General features: G+C 49.8%; 1 protein-coding gene across 2 annotated transcripts; it reads left to right on the top strand.

The window, feature by feature from the left end:
- Positions 1 to 23,985, top strand: GDAP1L1 (ganglioside induced differentiation associated protein 1 like 1). 2 transcript variants are annotated; one of them, XM_043480303.1, is made up of 6 exons: positions 4 to 363; positions 7,431 to 7,623; positions 8,833 to 9,006; positions 14,000 to 14,097; positions 14,831 to 14,945; positions 22,560 to 22,930. In XM_043480303.1, exons 1-6 carry the CDS (start codon positions 184 to 186, stop codon positions 22,901 to 22,903), a joined length of 1,104 nt encoding a protein of 367 aa, XP_043336238.1. In that variant the 5' UTR covers positions 4 to 183; the 3' UTR covers positions 22,904 to 22,930. The 2 variants fall into 2 exon arrangements, with proteins under 2 accessions (XP_043336239.1, XP_043336238.1); XM_043480304.1 differs by lacking the exon at positions 8,833 to 9,006 and having other exon boundaries at positions 1 to 363; positions 22,560 to 23,985.
- Positions 23,986 to 25,192: the final 1,207 nt, after the last annotated feature.

Consider the following 25,192-nt stretch of genomic DNA (forward strand, 5'->3'; position numbering starts at 1 on the left):
GAGTGAGCTCCCGGGATCCCCTCGCCCCTCCCCCTGCGCCCAGTGAGTAATGACATTCACGGGGAAGGGAGGGAGCGCGCGAGCGAAGGAGAGGGGCAGGCTCGCGAGGCCATGTGATGCTGGGCGAGAGAGAGCCGCCGCCGCCGAAGCCTCCTGCTTTCCTCCCTCGGATTTCGGGCTGTCATGGCGACCCCCAACAACCTGACCCCCACCAACTGCAGCTGGTGGCCCATCTCGGCGCTGGAGAGCGATGCTGCGAAGCCGGCAGAGGCTCCCGACGCACCCGAAGCGGCCAGCCACGCCCATTGGCCCAAGGAGAGCCTGGTTCTGTACCACTGGACCCAGTCCTTCAGCTCGCAGAAGGTAGCCAGGAGGGAGCCGGGGAACCCGATGCGCCCCGCGGCTAGGAGACTTGGGGGAGGGGACCCGGGAGGGTTTAAAGATCTGAAGATCTGCTCAGAGACTGGAGGGTAGAATCTGGGGTTGGGGGGGGGGGGCTGGAGGACGAGGGGGCCTGGAGGACGGGGGACGCTGGGCTGCCCTCCGGGGACTGGCTTTGTCTTGGGCCCCAGGAGCACCGTCTCCCATCCTAGGCACAGACATTCTGCCTCTTTCCCTCCCAGAAAGACCCAATCTGTTGGAGGGCTGAGAAGAGAGACAAAGGCAAGAGGAAGGGAATGGGCACTGCTGGGAAGGCGGCCTGTTGGAGGGGGCGGCTGCTGCGGGGAGGGGGAGGAGAGCTTCCTGGGGTCCAGCCTCCAGCCCCAGTCCCATCGCAGGCCTGCCCTCTGCGCTGCTATCCCGATACCACAGGCCTCGGGTCAAAGCTTCCCTCCCTCTCTGTCCGCCCGGGGGCCGTCTTCTGACTGGGGTTTGAAGGGTCTGACCCTAGCCCTCCCCTTATCCCCCCTAATTTTGAGCTGAGAAGCTACGAGTTAACCCATCTCCCCAAACCTCAGCTCGGCCCATAAGATCTGTGTTTGCGGCTCTTAAAGGCACAGACAACCCCACGGCCCTCTCTCAGACTCAGGGGAGCAGGAAGGTGGTTGGGAATCCAGGCCGGTGTTAAGTTATCGGGGTTCCCGCTTTCTGGGGGTGAGGTCCGAACACCGTGCCTGTAAGACCCGGGCACCTTTAGGGGCGCAATCTCCAACCCTGGGCTGTCCTCCCTATGAGGCACAAATTCAGCACCATGGCCAGGTCCCAGCAGCCGGGTCCTGGTGGAGCCTACGGGTCACCCATTGCCTGACCCTTCCACTTCTCCCTGGAAGATCCTTCTGTTCCACTCACGTATTTCCCAGATGGAGAAATAGATGCCTTAGAGAGAAATGGCCTTGGAACCAGTCTTTGGTTTGATTTTGGGGTTCAAGCTCAGTTTTCATCATCTGGAAAATGGGATGATAATAACAATTATAGCTATTTCCTCTAATTGCAGCCCCTTCTCAGGGTTGCTGAGAGCGTTGTTGAAAAGGTGTTATAGCTTATAGTTTTACACTTGTTCAGTCGCTAAGTCCTGCTCTACACTGGCACTAGTCACAGGTGAGCATACATTACTCTTTCAAACACAGAACACTGGGTCCCACCTCAGAGATTTTGATTCAGTAGATCTGGAGTGGGGTCAAAGATGCTGCGTCCTAACAGACTACCAGGTGATGCTGATGAAGTTAGTCCACTGACTCTCCTTTGAGTAGCTCCGAGTTTAAAGTACAGACTCTGAGGCCAGACAGTCCCCAGCAGGAGAGCCATCTTCCCCAATAATTCACCATGGAGTTTTTGGCAGGTCATTTTGCCTCCCCCAAAGCCTCAGTTTTATAATCTGTAAAATGGAGCTAATGGCAGTACCTTCTACAGAGGGCTATTTGTGATGGTGAAATGAGATGATGCACAAAAAGTGCTGAGAGCAGTGCCTGGCACGAGACCAGGGCTCTGTTGATAATGATATCACTAAAGTGTTAGGTAAGGAGGAGATGGAGTTAACCAAGGTCACGCGGGGACTCGTCCATAAATTATATACATGTGTGCTGAACACCTACTGCACGCCAAGCTCGATAAAGTTGCTGGGGATTTGGGAATGAGTCAGACCCACTTCCAGATGCCAGGATCTCCTCCTCCCCCAGAACCTCAGGAGCCAAGCCCCAGTGTCCAGGACTGGACAGGAAGTTGGGGGTGGCACCTCCCATCACCATTTCCCCAGGAAGCCTCCTGAGTATTATTCAGGATGAGCTCAGGGCTAAGTTGTCCCCTAAGTCAAGGATGGGACCACCCACTGCAATCCCATTTGTGACCAAGCCTCTGACCAAGGCATTCTCCTGCCTCTCCTACCAGGGCCTTCTCCTTGCCCAGGTGCCCTTGGTGGGTTCTAGAGGCAGGGTAGCCTGGCAGAAAACTCTTGGGCTGTGCAGTCAGATGGTCCTGGCTTCTGGTTTCATCTTGGGTGCTCACCGGCTGTGTGACCTTGGACAAGTCACTTCACCTCTCTATGCCTCTATATCCTCCTCTGGAAAGGGGGACATTTGCATTTGGCTCTGCAGGATTTCTGGGGGATTCAGAGGACATGGACATGTGTTAAGTGTCAGGTACGCAGCAGCAGCTTAGCATTGCCTTCTTTCCCATCAGTCCTAAAGGGCCCTGCCTGTATGCACAGCAGTTCCCAGAGGGCCCTCCCAGACATGGAAGAAGGCAGGTAAATAGCCTCTACCTGCCCCTCTGGCCTTGCATTTCAAGCTCTTGGGCACTGGCAGCCCAGCCCTGTCCCTGCTGCCCTTGGCCATGTGGCCATGGACCACCTCCACCCCCACTCCCAGGAGTTCCACAGGCGAGGACTGCACAGCCCACCACTCCTCTGCTCAGAAGTCTGCAGTGGCTCCCAAGTCCGTCTGGGAAAAAGCCAGAGTTGTCATAATGACCTCAGGCCCTCCTGCAGGATCTAACCTTGCCTGGTCGTGGAACCCTCATCAATCGGGGGAAGCCTATGAACTTTTCTCAGAATAGTGTTTTTCACTGAGTAACATCAATACAAAGGAGAATTAGATTAGAAGGAAAACCAGTCCTACCAAAGCACAGCTATTGACATATTTTCCAAAACAAATTTATTACATAATAATACGTGTTTCTGTATTAACCCCCCATATCACACGATCGAGTGGCAGGACTGATGACTGCTGTAATGCCGAAGTCATGACAGTTCTAACTGCGGCAACTGTGAAGGGATGATAGTACCTGATTCCTAGTGGTGACAATATTGCAGGCACTGCTGACACGACCATGCTTTGTCGCCTACACTCATAACTGAAGAGAGTGCTAAGTGTCAGCCTGAGATGACTGAAAATAAACCTGTAATTTTCCCATCCTAGTTCAAGGACTCCCTGATTTTATTCATAGACCCCTGGGTCTAGGAATCTCCATTAAAAACCCCTGTGCACGACTCTTCCTGATCCCCTCTCCTCCCTCTCCCATACATCCTGCTCCAGTCACCCTGGCCATCTCACCATTTCTCAAAAATTTCAGACATCTCCACCTCAGGGCCTTTGCACGGGCTGTCCCCTCTGCCTGGAACTCTCTTCCTCAGATCACTGAACTACCCCTTCACTTTGTTCTTTGCTCAAGTGTCACCTTCTCAGAGAGGCCTGCCCTGATGGATCACTCTATTGTTTTTTATTTGGGCTGCCCTGGGTCTTCGTTACAGTGCGTGGGCCTCTCCAGCTGTGATGCCCCGGCTTCTTTCTTGTTGCAGAGCACTGACTCTACTGAAGGCAGGCACAGTAGTTTCGACACAGGCACTCTAGTTGTGGCGTGTGGGCTTCGTTGCCCCACGGCATGTGGGATCTTAGTTCCCCATCCAGGGATCGAACCTGTATCCCCTGCACTGGTAGGAGGATTGTTAACCACTGGACCACCAGGGAAGCCCCTGGATCACCCTATTTTAAGTGCCCTGGACCCCCAATTCTCCTTACCTGGCTCTACTTTTTTCCTTTTTTCCCCAATGAACTATCTTTTGCCACACTATCTCATTCTAACTGCTCGTCTTCTGTCTGCACCCGATAGAATGTCAGCTCCCCGGGGGCGGTTACCTTTGTTTTGTCCCCTGCTGAGTTTCGAGCACTTAGAACAAGCCCTGGCACAGAGTAAGCATTCAGTAAATAAGTGTTGAAAAAGGGCTCATGTGTAAGCTTTACGATGTTATATTAAAAGGCATTTGATTCTGTAAGCCTAAAACTGCTCTAAGAAATAAAGCTTATTAATTTTTTCAAAAAAGTATTTGAGGCAAATAAACTAAGGTTCAGAGACTCCAAGTGTCTTTTACAAAGTCACACAGCAGCTAAGTGGCTGGACAGAGACACCAACCCAGCCCATCACCATTTGTTCAAGGGCCTGGGTGAGGGGGGACAGTGCCTAACCACGACAGTGAGGCACCAGCAGGTGAATTCCAGGCACCCACAGGGGAGACAGTTTGCCCAGAGATGGCTGATGCCTGGTCACACTGAGTGGTGACCACCTAAGTCTGACCCAGCCTCCAAGAGGTGGAGATGGCAGATGGCCTTGATGGCTGCATGCCCTTCCCCCGGGCCTGGCTTCCTCCCACACTCTCCTCCCCCGCAGAATGGCACATGGCTGTGGCCTGCAGCACAGCTAAAGGAGAAAGTCTCCTTGGCTGCTTGCCAGCGTGACCCTGAAGCAGCTCCAAGCAGGACTGTCATTCCTCTAAAAGTAGTCCCCTTCCCAGGCAGGAGTCCCACCCTAGGCATCCTCACTGAAGTTGAAGGGCAGAGCCCTGGGAGCAGATACCCTACCAGGATGCAACGTCAAATGTCTGGACCTGCCAAGGGCAAAGGCCTGATTTAGCTTCTGTTTCCATACATCCAGAGATCCCAGCCTGACCCAGAGGCTGGATGGCCCGGCGGAGCCTGCCAGGATGGGCTGGAGGGGAATGGGTTGGTTGGGTTCCAGCTGAACTCCAGCTTCGACTGCCCTGAAGCTCCTACAGGGCACGGGCACCACCCATGAGCTCAAAGATACACATATAAATGCTTTCCTTCGTGTCCACTCACACTTACACGTATACACATGGGCACACACACTCATCCACACTCATGTACACATGCTCACACAAGACTGGATGCTCACACTTATTTGTATCCATACCCACGCACACTCGTGCACACACATGCACAGACATTTGCTCCCTTACACAGCTGCCAGTCAGACACACGCACACACACTCACACGGCCAGATCTAACAAAGGCCACCCTGGCGCTCCCTCTGCCGCAGTCCCCTCCCCACCTTAGAACCAGCAGTTCCCACCCTCTGCTGAGGAGGGCAGAGCCAGCCCTGTCTCCCGCAGGATCTGATGTAGCATCAGCTCAAAGCAGGGCCATAGGGCACTCTGAGAACACAGAGTTCACCCTTTCATTTTACTAACAATTAAAAGGAGGTTCAGAGAGGGGCAGCAGTAGTTCTAAGGTCACACAGCATTGCTGTGGCAGAGCCAGGCTGACAACCTGAGTCCCTGCCTCCCCATCCCACCCGCAGGGCCTGCTTTTGGCTGCTGCCGCAAATGAATCTGGGTGAGGGCTAGGGGCTCAAGGGCTGTCTACCTCTCCCTCCCCACAGTCCAGCACACAGAAGGGGTTGTTCATGTCAGCTGTGAGGGTGGGGCATGAAGTACTCTAAGACATCAGCCAGGAGTGCCGGGCAGGCCAGTCTGTGTGTGGGGGGGGGCGGGCACTAACAGTGATTTTGGAACCCATGTATTAACCTCCCACACTGGCACTTTATCCCCGTCATTCCACCTCAACCTTTTGCCAGCCTTGAAGGAGTAGAATACATTCCTCACTTCACAGAAGCTAGGGATCAGAAAAGTCAAGCGACCTGCCGAAAGTCATATAGCAAATAAGCAGCAGAGTCAGGCTTCAAGTTCAGGTCTGTCTGCCTCCAAAACCTAGTCTAATTCAAGGAGCCAAGACACACATTACCCCTACCATATGCCAGGCACTGTTCCACAGGGACTAATTTATCTAATCCTCACAACAACCCTCTGAGGAAATTACTCGTGAGACTTCCATTGAACAGGTGAGGAAACTGAGGCACACAGATGGAGAGCTACTTGTAAAGCCAAGCCATCCAGCAATTAAGTGCTAGAGCTGGGACTTGAATTGGCACAGTCTGGCAAGCAGCTCAGTGTTTTGACCATAACACCATGTTGCCTCTTCTGGGAGCTTACCTCTTGGCATCTGGGAGGAAGACTTGGGACACCCAGGATCAGGAGATACCACCTAGCTATGGATGGGGGTCATCAATGCTTTACCAGAAGAGACCTGTGCCTCTCTCCAGATGCCTTCTCTTTCTCCTGGGCTGGAGTCAGAAGTAGGAAGAGCTTGTAGGTGTGGATCTTGCCATCTTTTTGCTGGGGGACCTTGGACAAGGCCAGCTTTCTCTCTGAGTCTCAGTTCACAGGGAGGGGACAGTTGGACTAGGTGATTATTAACCATCTCCCAACTCAGAACTGTTGGGCTGGATCAGGAGCAAGCTAGCCTCAAAACTCTCCATTAGCATCTACCAGCTCCAGTCTGGGACCCTCTGAACCTTAGAAAAAGACTCTGGAGAGGGCAGGTCCAGGACTCCCTGGAAGGAGCCCCTGGGGCAGAGAACACTAGTCTGGGAGTCAGGAACTTTCTAGTTTTAGGTCTACTGCCAAAATGGCTGTGTGGCTTTGAGTAAGTTAGTTGCCCTCTCTGGGCAATTTTCTCATCAAGAAAAACAGGGAGATGGTCCCTACTCTGCCCAGCTATGGAAGGCTGCTGTGAGCATCCGACGACCAGATAGGAAGGTGTTTGGGGACAATAAAGGGCTAGGCTGATGTCAGCAAATTCTTTTCACCTCACTTTAGATTTCTCAAATCATTTGAGAAATTTTGCTCTTGATTATGATGATGATGAGAAATTCTGCAAATTTCCTGGCCAGATTCACATTTGGAGACCAGGCTGAGAGTCCAATCCTGATAATGAGAATTATGAATTAAGCGCTTTCTATGTACCAGACACTGTGTTGGTACTATTGTTAATACTTCAATTCTGAGAAAAAAAAAAACAAAAAACCCTGAAGCCCAGAAAGTGTAAGGAATTTGCCCAAACTCACACAGCAGAGCCAGAAATCCTATCCCAGCTACTTCCAACTATAACACCCAGCTCCTTAACCATAGCACTGCCCCTGGTCCCCAGGGCAGAGCTGTCTTCCTCCCTCCACCAGGCACCAGGCCCCTGGGAGGTACCCCACCCCCTCCTGTGCCCCAGGGGCCCAGGAATGGGTTCCAGCAACAGTGTCCCCTCCGGTGTGTGACCTCTGACCCCTCTTCCCGCACGCCCCGCCCCACCAGGGCAGAGGGTCCCCTTGTGTCCGCCCGCCTTCCCCGCTCTGACCCTGGCGCCCGCAGGTGCGGCTGGTGATCGCTGAGAAGGGCCTGGCGTGTGAGGAGCGGGACGTGAGCCTGCCGCAGAGCGAGCACAAGGAGCCCTGGTTCATGCGGCTCAACCTGGGCGAGGAGGTGCCCGTCATCATCCACCGCGACAACATCATCAGCGACTACGACCAGATCATCGACTACGTGGAGCGCACGTTCACGGGAGGTACGGCGGCCGCGCAGGCCCAGACAGCACCCCGGAAGCTTGGAAAGCCTGGGGACCCACCCCCACCCCCGCCACCCCCGACCCAGGCCTGGTCTCCCCGACAAGGAACCATGGGCTACAGGCCGGGCTCAGATACCGCACCCCCAGGACCCGCAGATCCCCGGGGACTCCCAGTTGGAGCACTGGGGCTGTAGCCTCCTCCCGGGAACTCAGGAGTCACAGACTCGGCTGCAGAATCTCCGGAGCCCCCCCAGGCTCGAGCAGGGCCCAGACCCCCTTCGAAGTCCCCACAGACAGGACCCAGATCTCCCAGAGAGGCCAGGGCTCGGGCAGGACCCTGAAACCCTGTAAGCATTGTCAGGACCAACAGACTCTCGGGGACCCTGGAGACAGGCTCACATATCTGAGAACTTTCTAGAGGTGAGCAGGGCCCAGCGCCTCAGAACGCCCCAAAGTCCTCCTCCGCCCCCTCCCTGTCTCCTTCCCTCCCTCTGGCCCTGCTCAAGTTCAGGAGTTCAGTCCCCATGGCAGAGGCAGGCCCAGATGCGCAGTGTTTTTTGTTTTTTTTTTTTAATATGAATTAGTTGCCAACATTTAAAAACCAAGGATGTTTCGGTTTCAAACATCCAGGATTCCAACTTCTCGCCAAGTCTGGCAACACTAGGCCTAGACCCCCACCTGGAAACAAGCCCCGGCAGCTGAGGAGCTGTCCCTCGAAGGACAGTCTGGTAGGGCTCCCTTGAAGAGAGGTAGGCAGGCAGGACCACACTGGGATCCCGTGTTAGCCTGGTAAGGACTCTATCTCGAGTCAAGGAAAGAGGGTGGGCCCAAGAAAGTGTTAGTCACTCAGTCATGTCCGACTCTGTATGACCCCATTGACTGTAGCCGGCCAGACTCCTCTGTTCGTGGGATTCTCCAGGCAAGAATACTGGGGTGGGTTACCATGCCCTCCTCCAGGGAATCTTCCTGACCCAGGGATTGAACCAGCATCTCTAATATCTCCTGTATTCGCAGGCAGGTTCTTTACCACTAGCATTACCTGGGAAGTCAAGGAGAGGGAGTGGGCACCAGACCGCTGGATAATTCGTGGTTCCAGGATGCTGCGGTTGGGGGGTGTGGTGCCAGAGGCTGGCCTCTCTGAAGCAGGGGGGCGGGAGGCCCAACACTGGGCCCTCCATCCCCTCCCCAGCCCCGCACTGTGCCCCGCAGAGCACGTGGTGGCGCTAATGCCGGAGGCGGGCAGCCCCCAGCACGCGCGGGTGCTGCAGTACCGCGAGCTGCTAGACGCGCTGCCCATGGACGCCTACACGCACGGCTGCATTCTGCACCCCGAGCTCACCACCGACTCCATGATCCCCAAGTACGCCACGGCCGAGATCCGCAGTGAGTGCCGGGCTCTGGGGTGGGGCCACCGGACCCTCCGGTAACGTTGGCTTAGCCCTCCTCCTCCCTATAAACCCAATCCTCGCTCCTCCTCCTCTTCCTCCTATTTCTGTGTCTTACTCACTTTCTTCCTTTTATTTCTCCTCTTTTTACTCCTTCTCTCCTCTTCCCCGTGGATATCTCTCTCCATCCCTGTGTCTGTTTCTCTGCTCAGTTCTCTATCTCTCACTCTGGGTCTGTCTGTCTCTCTCTCTGGCTTTCCATCTCACTCACCCTGTTTTGAACTGAACATCTCTCTCCATCTCTGGACAAGAAAGTCCCTCTTTTTTGTCCCCCTCTCCTGCCCCCTCCTCTTGTCCTGCTATCCCATACAGAGGCTATTAGGCTATAGGTCGCCCCAGAGGCTTGTCTGTCCATGGGAGCTTGGACACCTTTCCAAAGGCGTCCCAGCCCCAGACACCCGGGATTGGCAACCCAGGGCATTGAGTGACATTAGGGCTGGCATCACCAAAGATGACTGCCCAGATATTGAAAGGCCCCCAGTGGAGTCTCTGATTTCTGATTCGTCCATCACCCAGTATTGTCATAACTGCCAGCTTGAATGTGCCCATAGCCTATGTTATCCTTTCTTTTTTTCTTTTTTTTCAGTACTCAGTAAATAAAGGTTGGATGAAATCAGATCATCCATCAACAACTGTTTACAGACTTTGGTCCAGGCTGTATGCAGACACCATGGTGTCCTATACACAGAGGAAGTGTGACGAGCCTAAGTAAATAGATGCTTGGTAAATGGTCACTTCCTCTCAAGGAAACAAGGCTCATGTCTGAAGGTGAAGCAGGTTGTGGAACTTGATTTCATCCTTTTAGAGTGCCCCTGAACAAGACCCAGGATGTGTCTATATTGTCCTGTCCCCAGTGAATCAACAACATTTTTAAGGTCTTCTATGACCCAGGCCTTGGATGGGGGGCTGCAGACAGAAAGAGAATGTCACAGCTTCTACCCTCCCAGGGTCATAGTTTCCTGGAAGCAGAAAGACAGATGACCAGGAAATTACAATGCAGGACTAAGTACATTGAACAACCTCTCAGGAGAGCAGTCTGGCACACTGTATCGAATATTAAAAGGCCCACACCTTTGGAGAGTGTCCTGCAATGACAGTTGGATGTGTGAGCCAAATATGTACAAAGATAGGCATTGCTGCATAGGAGCTAATAGCAAGAAGCTGGAGATAACCTAGTTGTCCATGATCTGGGGAAATGAATGCGTGAATGTGTATGCGTGCTTAGTCATGTCCGACTCTTTGTGACCCTATGGACTATAGCCCCCCAAGCTCCTCTGTCAATGGAATTTTCCAGGCAAGAATACTGGACAAGTTTGCCATTTCCTTCTTCAGGGGATCTTCCCAACCCAGGGATCGAACCTGAGTCTCCTGTGTCTCCTGCATTGGCAGGCAGTTTATTTACCCACTGAGTCATCGGAGAAATAACCTTGTTGTCCATGATTTGGGGATTAGGTAGATAAATTCTATTTCTCACAAACAATGGAATATTGTGCAGCTGTTAAAAAATAATAGGCATATGGAATGCTCTCTAAGACATATCAGTAAAGAGGAAGAAAGTGAAGCATCTGATGCACTATCATTTATATATGTAAAAGGGGGTCCAGTGGCTACACAAGTGCTTGCAAACACAAAGTATATTTCTGGAAGGATGCATGAGAAGATTAAGGGAGCAGGACTAAGGGACTGCAGATTGAGAGAAGAAAGATTTACTTTTCTCTGTACATTCTTTAATATTGCTTGAATTCTTAAGCAAGTATGCATGTATAGTCTGTTCAGGACTAATTGATTTAAATTTTTCTTTTCTAGTACCAGTCAGTGTTCTGATCAGGGAACACAGAGGTTAGGGCTGAAGAAGATGCCCATCCCAGTCCCTGGGGTCGTGGAGGGCTTCTGGAAGGCAGCAATATTCAAGGATGACCAGGAACTGGAAAGGGAAGTAAAAGAGAGAATCCTTTTGGGTGAAGGGATAAGAGAGGGCATGGTGTGAAACCGAAGGACACTTAACGGGGTTGATGTATATAACCCAATGGGGGTAGGTGTGGTCCTGGTGTGAATCTAGGGAGTAGGACTGGCGGAATTGGAATTTTATCTGAAGAGCAGCAGAGAAACAGTGGTGGAAAGTGACAGGATCAGATTTGCATTTTATAAAAATCATTCAACAGAAAGAAGAGTGGGTGGGACAGTTAAAGGGCCCTGACTGTCATCTAGGTAAGCAATGATGCTGGTCTGGACTAGGTGGAAGGAGTTCCTAAGTGCTTCTGAAAGATAGAGGTGCTCCCCTATCCTGTCCTGAGTTATTTGAAGGTACCTAGAAGGCACTGGGGTGCAGAAAGGATCTCAAGGCTCCAGCCCAGCTGAGGGAGAGAGGAAGGACCTCACAGGATGCAGAAGTCATTCTGCAGTGACCCCTCCCCCATCCCAATTAGTCAAATGTCTTTCCTTGGCCTAGTCTGCCCTCCTGGGGTCTAAAGAAAGCCACATGGGCAGCCCTGGGTGACTGGCAAGAGGAGAAGATGCTGTCCTTGAACTTCAAACTCATAAAACATCAATGAGACTTAATATAGCCCCATAGCTGAAAGATCTGGGAAGTGTGCTTGCTGCTATCAAGCCAGGAGATGGGATGGTGGACAGTGAAACCTCAGAGGGCAGAAGCTGAACAATTGCAGTCACTCATTTATTTTCTCATTCTATACCATTCATTCATTCATAAACTACTATTCTGTGCCAGGCCTGTGCTGAGTTTTAAGGGAACAGAGATGAATCAGATATATTCATTGCTCCCCAGAGACTCAGATTCCAGTGGAGGACACGTACATCCAGAGATTAGTACATTGGCATCAAAATCTCCATGTACAGCAGTACATGTTGTGCACTGCACAAATCCAGGGGCACTTTTCACATAGACTGCAATGTGAATAGATTTGTGCATTGGCAGCTAATTAATGTGCTTGGATTCTCTGGTGGAAATCTGTACAGCATACACTGGAGGACAAAGAGACCTCCAAGAGGATCAGAAAGGGCTTCATAGAAGAGGTAATCTTGAGCTGGATCTGGAAAGGGAGTTTCAGGAATACAGGAGAAGGCCCTTCCAGGAAGAAGAAGCAGTCAGAGCAAAGGCCTAGAGGTTTGGAATGATCTGGACATTCCTGGAGTATCAAGCATTTGGAGGGGTTGAAATGTTACCATACGGGGACAGAGGCAGTTGGGGGAACTCAGTGGAAGAAGATGGAGTTGGTAAGGGAAGAGGGGGTGATCCTGCTGCATCTTTTAAGGCAAGTTGAAGAGCTTGACCATTTTCCGAGGGCAGTGAGGAGCAGTAGATGAGTTTTCAGCTGGAGTGCCATAGTCAGGTGTGTGTCTGAGGAGGATCTCTCTGGCAGAACCAGGAAGAAGGGCTTGGAGGGGAAAGAGTACAGGTGACCGGGGGTAGGTCACAGCATCCAGGAAAGATGTCAGTGGGGGAAGGGGGGCCTGAATTAAAGGAGAGTCAGAAAAATGAAAGGGAGAAGTTAAATGTGAGAAAGATTAAATAGGAAAATCAACGGAAACTGTGACAGATTTGGTTTGGGGAGGAAGGAGAAGGCAGAGTTGAGGACAACCCCCAGTCATCTGAGCTTCCCAGGTAGTGCTAGTGATAAAGAACCCACCTGCCAATGCAGGAGACATAAGCGATGCAGGTTCGATCCCTGGGTCAGGAAGATCCCCTGGAGGAGGGCATGGCCACCCACTCTAGTATTCTTGCCTAAAGAGCCCCATGGACAGAGGAGCCTGGCAGGCTATGGTCCATTGGGTTGCAAGGAGTCAAACAAGATTGAAGTGACTTAGCACACGTGCACACCCAGGCATCTGGCTTGGCTTAGTGCTTCAGTCTGGGGAGTATGCAAACAAGGAGGAGGTGGAGCAGAGAATCTGATGGGGTTGGGTGGGTGAGAATGAGTTTGAGGAGCCCAAGAGATGTCCAAATGGACTTGGGGCTCAGAGGAGAGGGCAGGTCAGGTTTGCACACCACCTGACCCACTATGTCTCAGGCTCACTGGCTAAGAATTCTGGAGAAATTCTACCCCACACATGTAAACTGTTCCCACACAGGATCTTATCCCACTTAATCTTTCCACCTCCTCTTGTAAAACCTACGGCTCACAGTTAGACTTTTTAAGGTAGATTATAGGACAGTTTCTCTCACCCATTAAGAATAATTCTCATGGTGCTGCCTTGAGTTCCATCACTGACCCATGTTCCATCACTCTGGCCTTTTTGGCATCTTTAAAAAGCCAGTTTTCCCAGAAAACATGGTCAGTGTGTCCCTATATCTTCAGGGAAGTTCCCTCACTAGAAGTGGATACCAAACTCTTATGATTTTTCATTTGTTTAACTGAACAAGCTTTTCCTTGTAGGTTACAGTGAGTGAGCACCAGACTGAGAATCAGACAGATTCAGCTTCAAAATCTCCACTTGTTGTTTACTAGTATGTTATGTTATTTAGCCTCTTTGAACTTGTTTCTTCACTACAGAAAGGGGTGGGGAAATGTAACTGAAATAGGAGCTTGTCCAGGTTTAGGGTGATATTCATTTCTGGCCAAACTCCTACTCATCCCCCAGAGTCTCATCCTCCTTGAGGTTTCTTGATACCTTATGCTCTAGACAGGTGGCCCTCTGGGTCCCACAGCATCCATTCATTCTTCATTAGAGTTTCGCCATGCTATGTCTCTTAAGGGTCTGTCTCTCCCACTAGCCTGAGCCTAAAGCAGGAAGGCGTCTCATCCATCCCTATGTCCTGGCCTGAAGTGACATAGTGTCTGCTAGTTATGCCTATTGATATTGTTACTTCGCAGACTAGTATTTGAGTGGGACCTATTCCAAGTTGTGTGGGGGAAGGGAAAGGAAAAGCACCAGGTGTCAGATGAATGGGACCTTTTCTATTTTCTCCCCAGGACATTTAGCCAATGCCACCACAGACCTCATGAAATTGGACCATGAAGTGGAGCCCCAGCTATCTGAGCCCTACCTTTCTAAACAGAAGAAGCTCATGGTGAGTGCCCTTAGGCCTGCTCATTCCCCTCTCCCACCATCTTTTCCATGGAAGAGAAGAATTGGGAGGAGCTTATTCTAAGTAGAAATCATTTGATGACCTGAAATGGGAAAACCACCAGCTTGCTTTTCCAATCCTGTCTCCTCTGTCATATACTGGCTCTTTGACCTTGAGCAAGTCAATGTGCCCCTGGAGCTTCCCTTTCCTCATGAATTCAGTTGTATCTCTAAGAGCAGAGCTTTGTATTGAGATTCTTGGGTAAATGTAGTATTGAGGGAGTGCTTTAAGGAGACTCCAGTAAGGATGGGTTAGGAATGAAGAAGGAGCTAAGTTCACCTGATCTGGAGCTTAAAGGGTACCACAAAGTCACCTTGAACAAAGGGATAGACTTTTATACCCCTGTATTAGCCATTGGCACAAGTATTTCTCAAGTATTTTCTGGAAACTCCTTTTTGGCCAAAAGCAATTCTCTGGAGAAGGGGCAGCTGTGAGCCACTATCGACCAGCTTTTACACCCATGAAAGGGGTCTGGTCAGGACAGCTAAGCTCACCAGACTGCTGTGAGCAGCAGATGAGGATGGTTTGTAATGTTGGGGTATCCAATACACTTGAGGAATTATTTGGAGACTGGGTTTGCAGAAGGGGGTTTGGACCAAGATTCTTCCATCCCTGGTCATCTTTGCCCTATTGAAGCCAGCTCAGCTCCTCTAGCTCCTGCCTGTCCTGCCCACAGGCCAAGATCTTGGAACATGATGACGTGAGCTACCTGAAGAAGATCCTGGGGGAGCTGGCCATGGTGCTGGACCAGATAGAGGCTGAGCTGGAGAAGAGGAAGCTTGAGAACGAGGGTGGGTGCCGGTTCTGGGGTAGGTGAGTGCTGGAGCTCACCCAGCCCACCCTGTCTATGTCTCATCATCTTTTCCCAAAGATCTCAGAGGACTATCCAGGTGGTTAGGATCATGGGCCATGGAGTCAGAAAACCTAGGTTTAAGTCCTAGGTTGGCCACTTGCTAGGTGAATGGCCCTGGGCCAGGTACTTCACCTCCCTGGACCTCAGTTCCCTGTCTATAAAATGGGGATAATAATAAGACCTACTTCAGAGAGATATTGAGACATTGCATGAAATAAAAGACTGGTGTAGAGTCAGACAGAGTCAGATTAGGGTTCCAGCTTTGCTGCCTGTACTATGTGACTTGGACAAGTTTCTTTCCCTATTGGAGCCTCAGTTTCCTCATCTGTAAAAGAGGATATGTGTGCACATGCACAGTCACTTCAGTCTTATCTGACTCTTTGCAACCCCATGGACTGTAGCCTGCCAGGCTCCTCTGTCCATGGGATTCTCCAGGCAAGAAAACTGGAGTGAGTTACCATGGCCTCCTCCAGGGGATCTTCCCAGGGATCAAACCACGTCCCCTGTGGCTCCTGCACTGCAGGTGGATTCTTTACCTCTGAGCCACCAGGGAAGCCCAAAATAGGATGGTAATAGTACACTTTAAAACCCTAACTCCATCCTGTTGAACTCTTTAAATAGTGAAAAGCACTCAGCACAGTGTTTAGAACAAACTAGTTAATTACATGTGACAGCTAAAGACATGTGCATTCTTCAGATCAGAAAACTGAGGCTCAGAGAGGTAAAGTGACTTGCTCAAGGTCACACAGCTCTTAAATGGCATAGTTAGGGCAAGAACAGCTTCCATCTTGGTGGGTCCAATGTTCGTCCAGCATTTCACAGCTGAGGCTCCAAGTGCAAGGCACACACAGGTACCTAAAGTCCTAAATAGGGACATTGTCATGCATGCTGAGACCAACTGTCATAAATCCTTTCTACAAAAAAAGCACAGTATTCTAAATGAGTAAAAAGAATATATGTTGAGTTGGCCAAAAAGTTCCTTTGGATTCTTCCACATGATGTTAGGGAAAAACCTGAATGAGCTTTTTGACCAACCTGATACCTCAAGAAGGAATTTTCTCATTTCTATCTGACAGGGTGCTGGAGAAGGACTATTATGGAAGAGTGTTCAGGGGCCAGTGGACTTAGCTGGACTACATGTTGCCCATCATCGGGAAGGCTAAGCAAGACTAAGCCAAATGATGGTCACGGGGATTCCGAGAGCAGCAACAGAGCAGAGACCCAGTGTGCAAACACATGTTAAGCATCTTCTTGTGCCACATTGACTAAAGCCTCATTGGCTAAAGCAAGTGACACAGCAGAGCTAGGATTTAACGGGTGGAGGGTTGGATTCTGCCTCTTGGTGGCAGGATCAGTAAAGCCTTTGTGAAGGGGTATGCCTGCAAGAATGGGAGGAATTTGTGGCTGTTTTTGCAGGCTACTCAGGGTGAGGTGTTCTGATTTTACTTTTAGTGGGTTTTAAGGGAGACAGAAACGCAGATCACCACCACCCAGATGGTGGTGGCTAGGACTGAGGTGGTGGCCGTGGAGATGGGAAGGCATGAAAGACTGGAGAGGTATTTTGGAGATCAAAATGGGCAGGAACTTGCTGAAAGGTTGAGGGTGTGGGGGGAGGGGTGGGGAGTAAGAGGGGAGAAAGGAATCAAAGAGGACTTCTGAGGTCTTGGTCTGAGTTACTGATGATACCATTTCCTGATATGGGCAAGGGGGACCCAAGAGTTCAGTTTGGGACACAGTAAGTTTGAGATGCTTTTGCAGCACCGAAGAGGGCGTGTCACATAAGCTATTAGATATTCCAGTCTGACTTTCAAAGGAGAGGTCAGAATTTGGAGATGGAGATTTGCGAGTCTTCAGCATATACATGGCTTTTTTGGTTTTGTTATTTATTTATTTATTTTGGCCATGTGGCTTGTAGGATCTTAGTTCCCTGACCAGCGATTGAACCCACACCCTTGGCAGCGAAAGCATAGAGTTCTAACCACTGAACCCCCAGGGAATTCCCATATATGTTGTGATTCAAGTTATAGAATTGGATAATGTCATGTAGAGGATGGTGGAGAGAGAAAGATGCATTAAGACCTGCTTATTAGTTATTTATTGCTTATACCAAACTGTTCCCAAACTCAGCAGCTTAAACAAAAAGCTTTTGTCATATCACACATTTTTCTGTGAATCAGGAATTTTGGAGCAGCTTGGCTGAGTGGTTCTAATTTGGGGTTGCATGATGCAGGCTGCAGTCCAGCTGTTGGCTGGGGCTGCAACACTTTGAGCTGAAGGATCGGAGATGTCTCATTCACATGGGTCTTGACTAGAGGTCCCAGTTCCTCAGTGGCTGATGGCAGGAGACCTCGGTTCCTATGTAGGCTTCATATTAGGGCTGCTTGAGTTTCTTCACAACATGGCACCTGATTTTCCCGAGTGAGTGACCCCAGAGAGATAGAAGCAGCAGAAGCCACATTATCTTTTATGATCTACCCTTGAAAGTCATTCTGTCACTTCTGCCACATTCTGTTCATTCAAAGCCAGTCATTAAATACAGCCTATATTCAAGGGGAAGAAAATTGGGCTCCACAAAAGAGATAAGTATCAAGTAATCTTAGGCATATTTTTTCTTTTTCTTTTTAAGTTGAAGTATAGTTGATCTGCAACATTATATTAGTTTCAAGTAACATTATATTAGTTTCAGGCAGTTTACCTTCTGAGCCACCAGGGAAGTCAGTTTCAAGTATACAGCATAGTAACTGAGTATTTTTACAGATTATACTCCATCAAAAGTCTTTACAGGGTAATGGCCATAATTGCCTGTGCTATACACTATATCCTATTACATACATAGTAATTTGCATACATAGTAACTTGCATCTCTTAATCCCATACCCCTAATTTGCCCCCCCTTCCTTCTCCACTTTGGGAACCACTGGGGTTTTTTAAATTAATTAATTAGCTGTTTTTGGCTGCTCTGGGTCTTCATTGCTGCAAGTGGGCTTTCACTACTTGCTGTGCACAGGCTTCTCACTGCGGTGGCTTCTCTTGTTGCAGCTTGGGGGCTCTAGGGCCTGTGGGTTCAGTAGTTGTGATGCACGGACTTAATTGCTCCGTGGCATGTGGGATATTCCGGGACTAGGGATTGAACCCATGTCCCTTGCACTGGCAGGCAGATTCTTAACCACTAGACAACCAGGGAAGTCCAACCACTAGTTTATTTTCTCTCTTCTTTATGGAAAGACATTCTATTTTATTATTTATTTGGCTGTACTGGGTCTTAGTTGCACCATGCAGGATCTCTGATCTTCGTTACCACATGCGAGATCTTTAGTTGCTGCATGTGAACACTTAGCTGTGGCACATGGGATCTAGTTCCCTGACCAAGGATCGAACCCGGGCCCTCTGCATTGGGAGTGCAGAGACTTAGCCAGTGGAACACCAGGGAAGTCCCAGGAATGGACATTCTTAAATAGTGACGCACATGTACATGCTTGCAAACATCTGTCTGCAGGCAAACAACAGATGCACGTGGGTGTACACTTCACTCACGCATGTGGTAACCCAGCCCACTTCATGGACACAGACACCCATGTGTGTAGCTGTCTACATGTCTACACACAATCAGCTGCACAGATCTGAGCAGACATTCACAGAGCTAAACATACACAGCATGCAGGTTGCAGACACATAGGTCCACATACAGACCCAAATCAAAATGCACCCATTGAAAGGGGATTGTGTGTCTGTAGAAATACATACAGATGTGCGTATTTGCACATAGAAAGAAGCAGCTTAATGCAGTTGTTATAAGCACAGGCTCTGGAACCAGATGGCCTGTGTTCGAATCCACACTCTGCTCTGCCACTTACTAGCTGTGTGACTTCTACTAAGTTACTTAACCTCTCTGGGCCTCAAATTCCCTCACCTGTGAAACAGGGATAATAGCACCTATTTGATTGGATTGATGTGTGGATTAAGGAAATGAAACCACACTCTCCTGGTTCATCTCATACCTCACAGACTGGGCCTTCTCGTGCACCGTCACTAGTTTCTCTCATTGCCCAATATCTAAACCTTGGCGTGTCCCACGGCTTAGTCCGTGGTCCTGTTCTCAAATCTGTCTACACTCATCCAGTGCGTACCCCGGCACTTCCATCCCTTGGTCCTTCCTCCTCTCACTGTCCCTCACCCTGATCATGATCTTACCCCTCTTCTTACACAGCAGTAATTCCCTGATCCATCATTATTAGCAGCCCCTTGTCTGCACCTCCAGCTCCCTTACCCCTCTCCTACTTCATCACACTTTGCAAAACTTCAGTTCAGTTCAGTTCAGTTCAGTCGCTCAGTTGTGTCCGATTCTTTGCGACCCCATGGACTGCAGCATGCCAGGCCTCCCTGTCTATCCCAACTCCCGGAGCTTGCTCAAACTCATGTCCATCAAGCTGGTGATGCCATCCAAACATCTCATCCTCTCTTGCCCCTTCTCCTCCTGCCTTTAATCTTTCTCAGCATCAGGGTCTTTTCCAAAGAGTCAGTTCTTTGCATCAGGTGGCCAAAGTATTGGAGTTCAGCTTCAGTATCAGTCCTTCCAGTGAATATTTAGGACTGATTTCCTTTAAGATGGACTGGGGTTGGATCTCCTTGCAGTCCAAGGAACCCTCAAGAGTCTTTTCTAACACTACAGTTCAAAGGCATCAATTCTTCGGCACTCAGGTTTCTTTATAGTCCAACTCTCACATCCATACATGACTACTGGGAAAACCATAACTTTGACTAGACGGACCTTTGTTGGCAAAGTAATGTCTCTACTTTTTAATATGATGTCTAAGTTGACCCCATGGACTATACAGTCCATGGAATTCTCCAGGCCAGAATACTGGAGTGGGTAGCTTTTTCCCTTCTCCAACAGACCTTCCCAACCCAGGAACTGAACTGGTTTCAAAACCTCAGACCTAGTTAAACCCAACTCCCCACCTATTCAGCCTATACCCAAGAGCCTAAACATGGCTGGAGAAATGTACAAGGATAGTGGCTGATATTTCTTTCTTTCTTATGATTATTTATTTAACTGTGCCAAGTCTTGGTTACAGCACAAGTAATCTTTGGTGCCACATGTGGTATCTTTGATTGTAGCATTCGAACTCTTAGTTGTGGTATGTGGGATCTAGTTCCTTGACTAGGAATTGAACCTGGGCCCCCTGCACTGGAAATGCAGAGTCTTAGCCACTGGACCACAAGGGAAGTCCCTGGCTGGTCTCATTTTGAACTCAGGGCCACTAGCCTTAGATGGCCTTCCTGCTGCCCCAGGCCTCCCACTAGATGACGATTTACTACCTCTCCTTTCTCCTGAACCCTCCAGCTGCTTCTCCCACATCCTCAATCTCAACTCACCCCCATGCTACCCTCCCCCTAGTCTTAGTGCCCATACATACACTGTATTTTATCGATTCTAAGATGCACTTTGTTAAATCACTTGTCAACATCCCTGAAATTGGAAGGTTTTCAGTAGTTTAATTGGCATCGCTTGTTCTCTCTCGGGTGGATATCTTACATTTGAAACTTAGAAACTTAGATGTATTGAAAGACGGTGCGGTACTCCCTCTTGCTAACAAGGATAAACTGTTCTTGAACTAGCTAAGCCCAGTCCCTTCCCTGTGTATGGATGCCACCCACGCTCATCCACTCAAGGACAACCACAGCAGTAATTCTCTCCACTCTCTCCTATAGCATCTCTTCCCCTCTCGGCTCAATCATTCCCATCAACGTGTTTTTTTTTTTTTCTTCCAACTTATGAAAACACTCTTGACTCATCTCATAGTATCAGTGTATCCTTCCCATCACAGCAGAACTCTTTGGAGAGGGGGCTTTTGCTCAACATCTCCATTTCCCTTCCTCCCTTTCGCTCTTGGACTCCCTCCAGCCAGGCTTTCATTGTCAGCATCTCCTCCAGCTGTTCTTGTCAAGGTCAGAAGCCGCCGAATGCAGTCTTCAGTATCAGCCTCCCCTTCTGTGACCTTCCGGTAGCATCTGACCTCAGCTGAGCCCTCTCTCCCTGGCACACTTTCTTATCTTGGTTTCTAGGGCACCCCCCTTTCCTGGGTCATCTCCCACCCCATAGGCTGCTCCTTCTCATGCTGCTTCGCTGGTTGCCTCTTGTTGCCCAAGATCTCAATCGTGATGACCCCAAAGCTCCGCCCTTGGTCTCGTTCTCAGCTCTGTCTCCACTCATGCCCTTGATGATGCCACTAACTGTGCCTCTAACTGCAGACACATCATCTCTCCTCAGATGTCTCATTAGCATCTGGAAGGTTCCATAGTCAAGAACAAACTTTAGATCAGAGCCTTCATTACATTTTAGCTCCTCCTCCCATGAAACCATGAACCTCTTGAGGGAAGAGACTGTGTCTTATCACATCTTCATGACCAGCACACATGCTCAGTCGTTTCTGACTCTGCGACCCATGGAACATACCACCAGATACACATTTAAAATGTTTTAAATTATTAATTAATTAATTCTTGACTGCACTGGGTCTTCATTGCAGTGAATAGGCTTTATCTAGCTGCAGTAAGTAGGGGCTACTCTCTAGTTGCAGTGTGCAGGCTTCTCATGGTGGCTTCTCTTGTTGCGAAGCACAGGTTGTAGGTGCTCAGGCTTCAGCAGTTGTGGCACACAGGCTTAGTTGCCCCGCAGCATGTGGAATCATCCCAGACTAGGGATCTAACGCATGTCCCCTGCATTGTCAAGCGAATTCTTTACCACTGAGCCACCAGGGAAGCCCAGGGCTTCAGCTTTTACTCTGACCATGACAGGAAGTCATTACAGGGCTTTGATCAGAGAGAAGGACATGATCTGACTTAAGGTTTAACAAGATTCCTCCGACTAGTGTGCTGAGAAGAGACTCTAGGGAGTCAAAGACAAAAGATAATTGTTGTTAAGACCAGGATGGTAACAGTGGAGGTAACACCCAACTTTGGATGTTTTTTGAAAATAAAGTTGATGGGAACTGCTGCCAAAGTGTATGTGGGTGTGAAACAAAGAGAAGAATTCAATATGGCATGAGGCGTTGGGCCTGAATAACTGAATGGACAGAGGTGCTGTTACTGATGTGTGGATGAGTGTGGTAGATTTGGGGTGATGGTCAGGAATTCAGTCTTGGACTTGTCCAGTTTGAAACACCCAGTGAACAGGCAAGTAGAGCTGGAAAATAAGCAGTGTGATATGTGAGTCCAGAGTTTAAATACATCTTCCTGACCTAGGAATCGAACCTGGGTCTCTTACATCCCCTCCATTGGCAGGTGGATTCTTTTACCCCTGTGCCACCTGGAAAGTCCCTAAATACATATATTTGCATTTAACAAGTCACCTGAGTTAAAAGAAAAAAATAATAGAGGAAGTATATGCATATGGCCAAAATCATGAAAGAAGTACAGAAGTGGGTGACCTTGGGGAAACACTATGGCCGGCAGACAGAAGCCAGAGGTGTAAGTGATGAGAGAGAAGGGAGTTATGGGAAGACAGAAGGGGAGCCCGCCGCACCGCCATCTTGTTTCTCTTCCACTCCAGGGCAGAAGTGCGAGCTCTGGCTCTGCGGCTGTGCCTTCACCCTCGCGGATGTCCTCCTGGGAGCCACCCTGCACCGCCTCAAATTCCTGGGACTGTCCAAGAAATACTGGGAAGACGGCAGCCGGCCCAACCTGCAGTCCTTCTTCGAGAGGGTCCAGAAACGCTTTGCCTTCCGGAAAGTTCTGGGCGACATCCACACCACTCTGCTGTCAGCGGTCATCCCCAACGCGTTCCGGCTAGTCAAGCGGAAACCGCCATCTTTCTTTGGGGCGTCCTTCCTCATGGGCTCCCTGGGAGGGATGGGCTACTTTGCCTACTGGTACCTCAAGAAAAAATACATCTAAAGCCAGGCCCCGGGCTTGGTGTCTGACTGTCGGTGTCTCTGTGCTGTGTGATTCCCAACGAGCTCTCGGTAACCACCGTCTCGTCTCACGAACACTTGGACAGCCCCCTCCCACCCCTTGTTCGGAATAGTTCTATAGTCAGTGTGAAAACATTCCATAGTTTAGGAGTAGATATTGTCAATGCCGTGAGTTGAGGCCACGGCTCTACTAAAGGAGAAAAAGAATGAGTGGGAAAGAGAGAGAGAGGAAAAACAAAAACACGAATGCCTTTTGTTTGTTTTGATTCAAGGTCTCAAGATGGAACTGTGGGGACTAGTTGGGATCTGAGGTGAGTCCCAGGCCATTTCATTCACCAGGGCCCAAATTCTGGGAGGTGCTGGGGGCTCAGAGGGCCTGACCCTCGCCTCCCCTTCCCTCTTGCCCAGGGAACTCTTCCACAGGACAAAGCCTACATCAAGACTCGACTCTTCTAAGCGGTACTTCCGGGTGGGGCTGGAGACCCAGAGACCCGCATGGGAGACCCCTGAAGATCGGCTTAGGGGCTTCATTCTTCTCCTGGACCTGAATTGAGTCAGCACTGGCTGAAGCCTAGGCCGTGACATCCAACCAGAGGCTGTGTCTGGACCGATGCCACAAGCACACCCTCCCATTCCTCTCTTGATTTGAGCAGAGTGCTTGGTCTGGCTTTACCGGAAGTTCCTGAAGGCAGCGTCCATCCCATCCTCCTCCTCCCACCTGGAGTTGAGTTTTCCCACCATGTGAGGTGGACTTGCAGTAAAAGCCATGTTGACCTTCTCTCGGAAGTTCAGCCCTGGCCACAATGTTGGGTCTGGAGATGGATGGGGTCCTTGGGTCCTTCTCCTGCCTCTGCCAAAGCCATCTCCGTCAACGCCTGCCTCCCCCATCACTCTCGGGGCTTCCTCCGTGCCCCACCATGTCTCGCAGGGGGTCTCTGCATCCACGCTGCCAGCCCCGCGGCGTCTCACTTCCCTGTGCCTTTTGCATGTTGGGAAAGGGTCTGGGTGTCACTGCCCCTCATGCTTAAAAACCACTGAAAGCCCCCAATAAAGCATCCAGGAGGAGCCGCCGCTTTTCATTTCTAAACCTGAGCTGTCCATCTAGCTCTCATTTCCAGAGGTCAGGGCTAGAGGGGTAGAGACACAACATTCAGACTCTGACTCTCCCGACTCTGTCGCCATTTTTGACCATTTCACAAATGACTGACGGCTTTGGGGGAGCCCAAGGCTTGAGCTGGGGAGACCAGGTTTTAGCTGATATGAGAGGATATTAGAGCACCTGTCCAGTATTTTAAGGCCCAGTCGTGCAAGAGGGTCAGGTGACTTCCAATCTTGGTTCAAGGCTAAGAATTTAATTGCTCGGTCTCACCCAGCTGCAAAGGAGGCTGGGAAATGTAGTCCCTGGTTGGCCAGCCTATTGCTCAGGAAGAAGAGAACAGATCATAAGGAGAAACTGAACGAGAAGAGGCACAGACAGACTTCTGGAGAGACCTGTAGACTCAAAGCCTCTGTGAGCTCCCATCTGCCAGTTCTACATATGCAGAAATTGAAGCCTTGGATGGGCATGTGCCTGGTTTGGTCAGGATCCCACTATGAGTGAGCTAGAGAGCCAAGTGTCCTTTTCCACTCCCATTCCATCTCGGAATATTATGGAGAGAGCTAGGGTGTGGACAAGAGTCAACATGCAAACGATTACTCAGAATCCATCCACTGCTGAACCTTCTGTGAGGGCCCTTGGAGGGATGCAGAGATGAAGAGGGGGTGGGGCTATCAGAGTTCAGTCTAGTCATGAAGACACCACCACCAGCACCAGGACTGTGGTAACAGGTGCCCCCAGTGTTTACACTGTTGAGAAGGTCTCTCCAGCATTCACAGAAAGATGCTGTTGGGCAGGACAGTAAGGGCTGCTGAAGGCTATATCTTCTTCAGTTCACTGGCTGCTCACTGCCAAAGTCACAGAATCTACTGCCCAGGTCATAACAGCATATTTCCAAAGACCTATTTGGTTCTTCCCTTGCAACCTGGGCCCACATTGCCTAAAACCCTTAGTTTTCTCCTCTCTAAATGGAGCTGATAACAATAACTGCCATCCTTTTGAGTCCTAACCAGGAACTAGGAAATTCACATAAATTATTTCTAACTCTGCAAAGCATTGTTTTGCATATACATCTCTCTCTCTCTCTCTCTCTATATATATATATATATATATATATATATATATATATATATATATAATGTTTATTTGGCTGCACCAGGTCCTAGCTGTGGCATG

This window comes from Cervus canadensis, chromosome 10 (assembly GCF_019320065.1).
Source record: "Cervus canadensis isolate Bull #8, Minnesota chromosome 10, ASM1932006v1, whole genome shotgun sequence".
Taxonomy (NCBI): domain Eukaryota; kingdom Metazoa; phylum Chordata; class Mammalia; order Artiodactyla; family Cervidae; genus Cervus; species Cervus canadensis.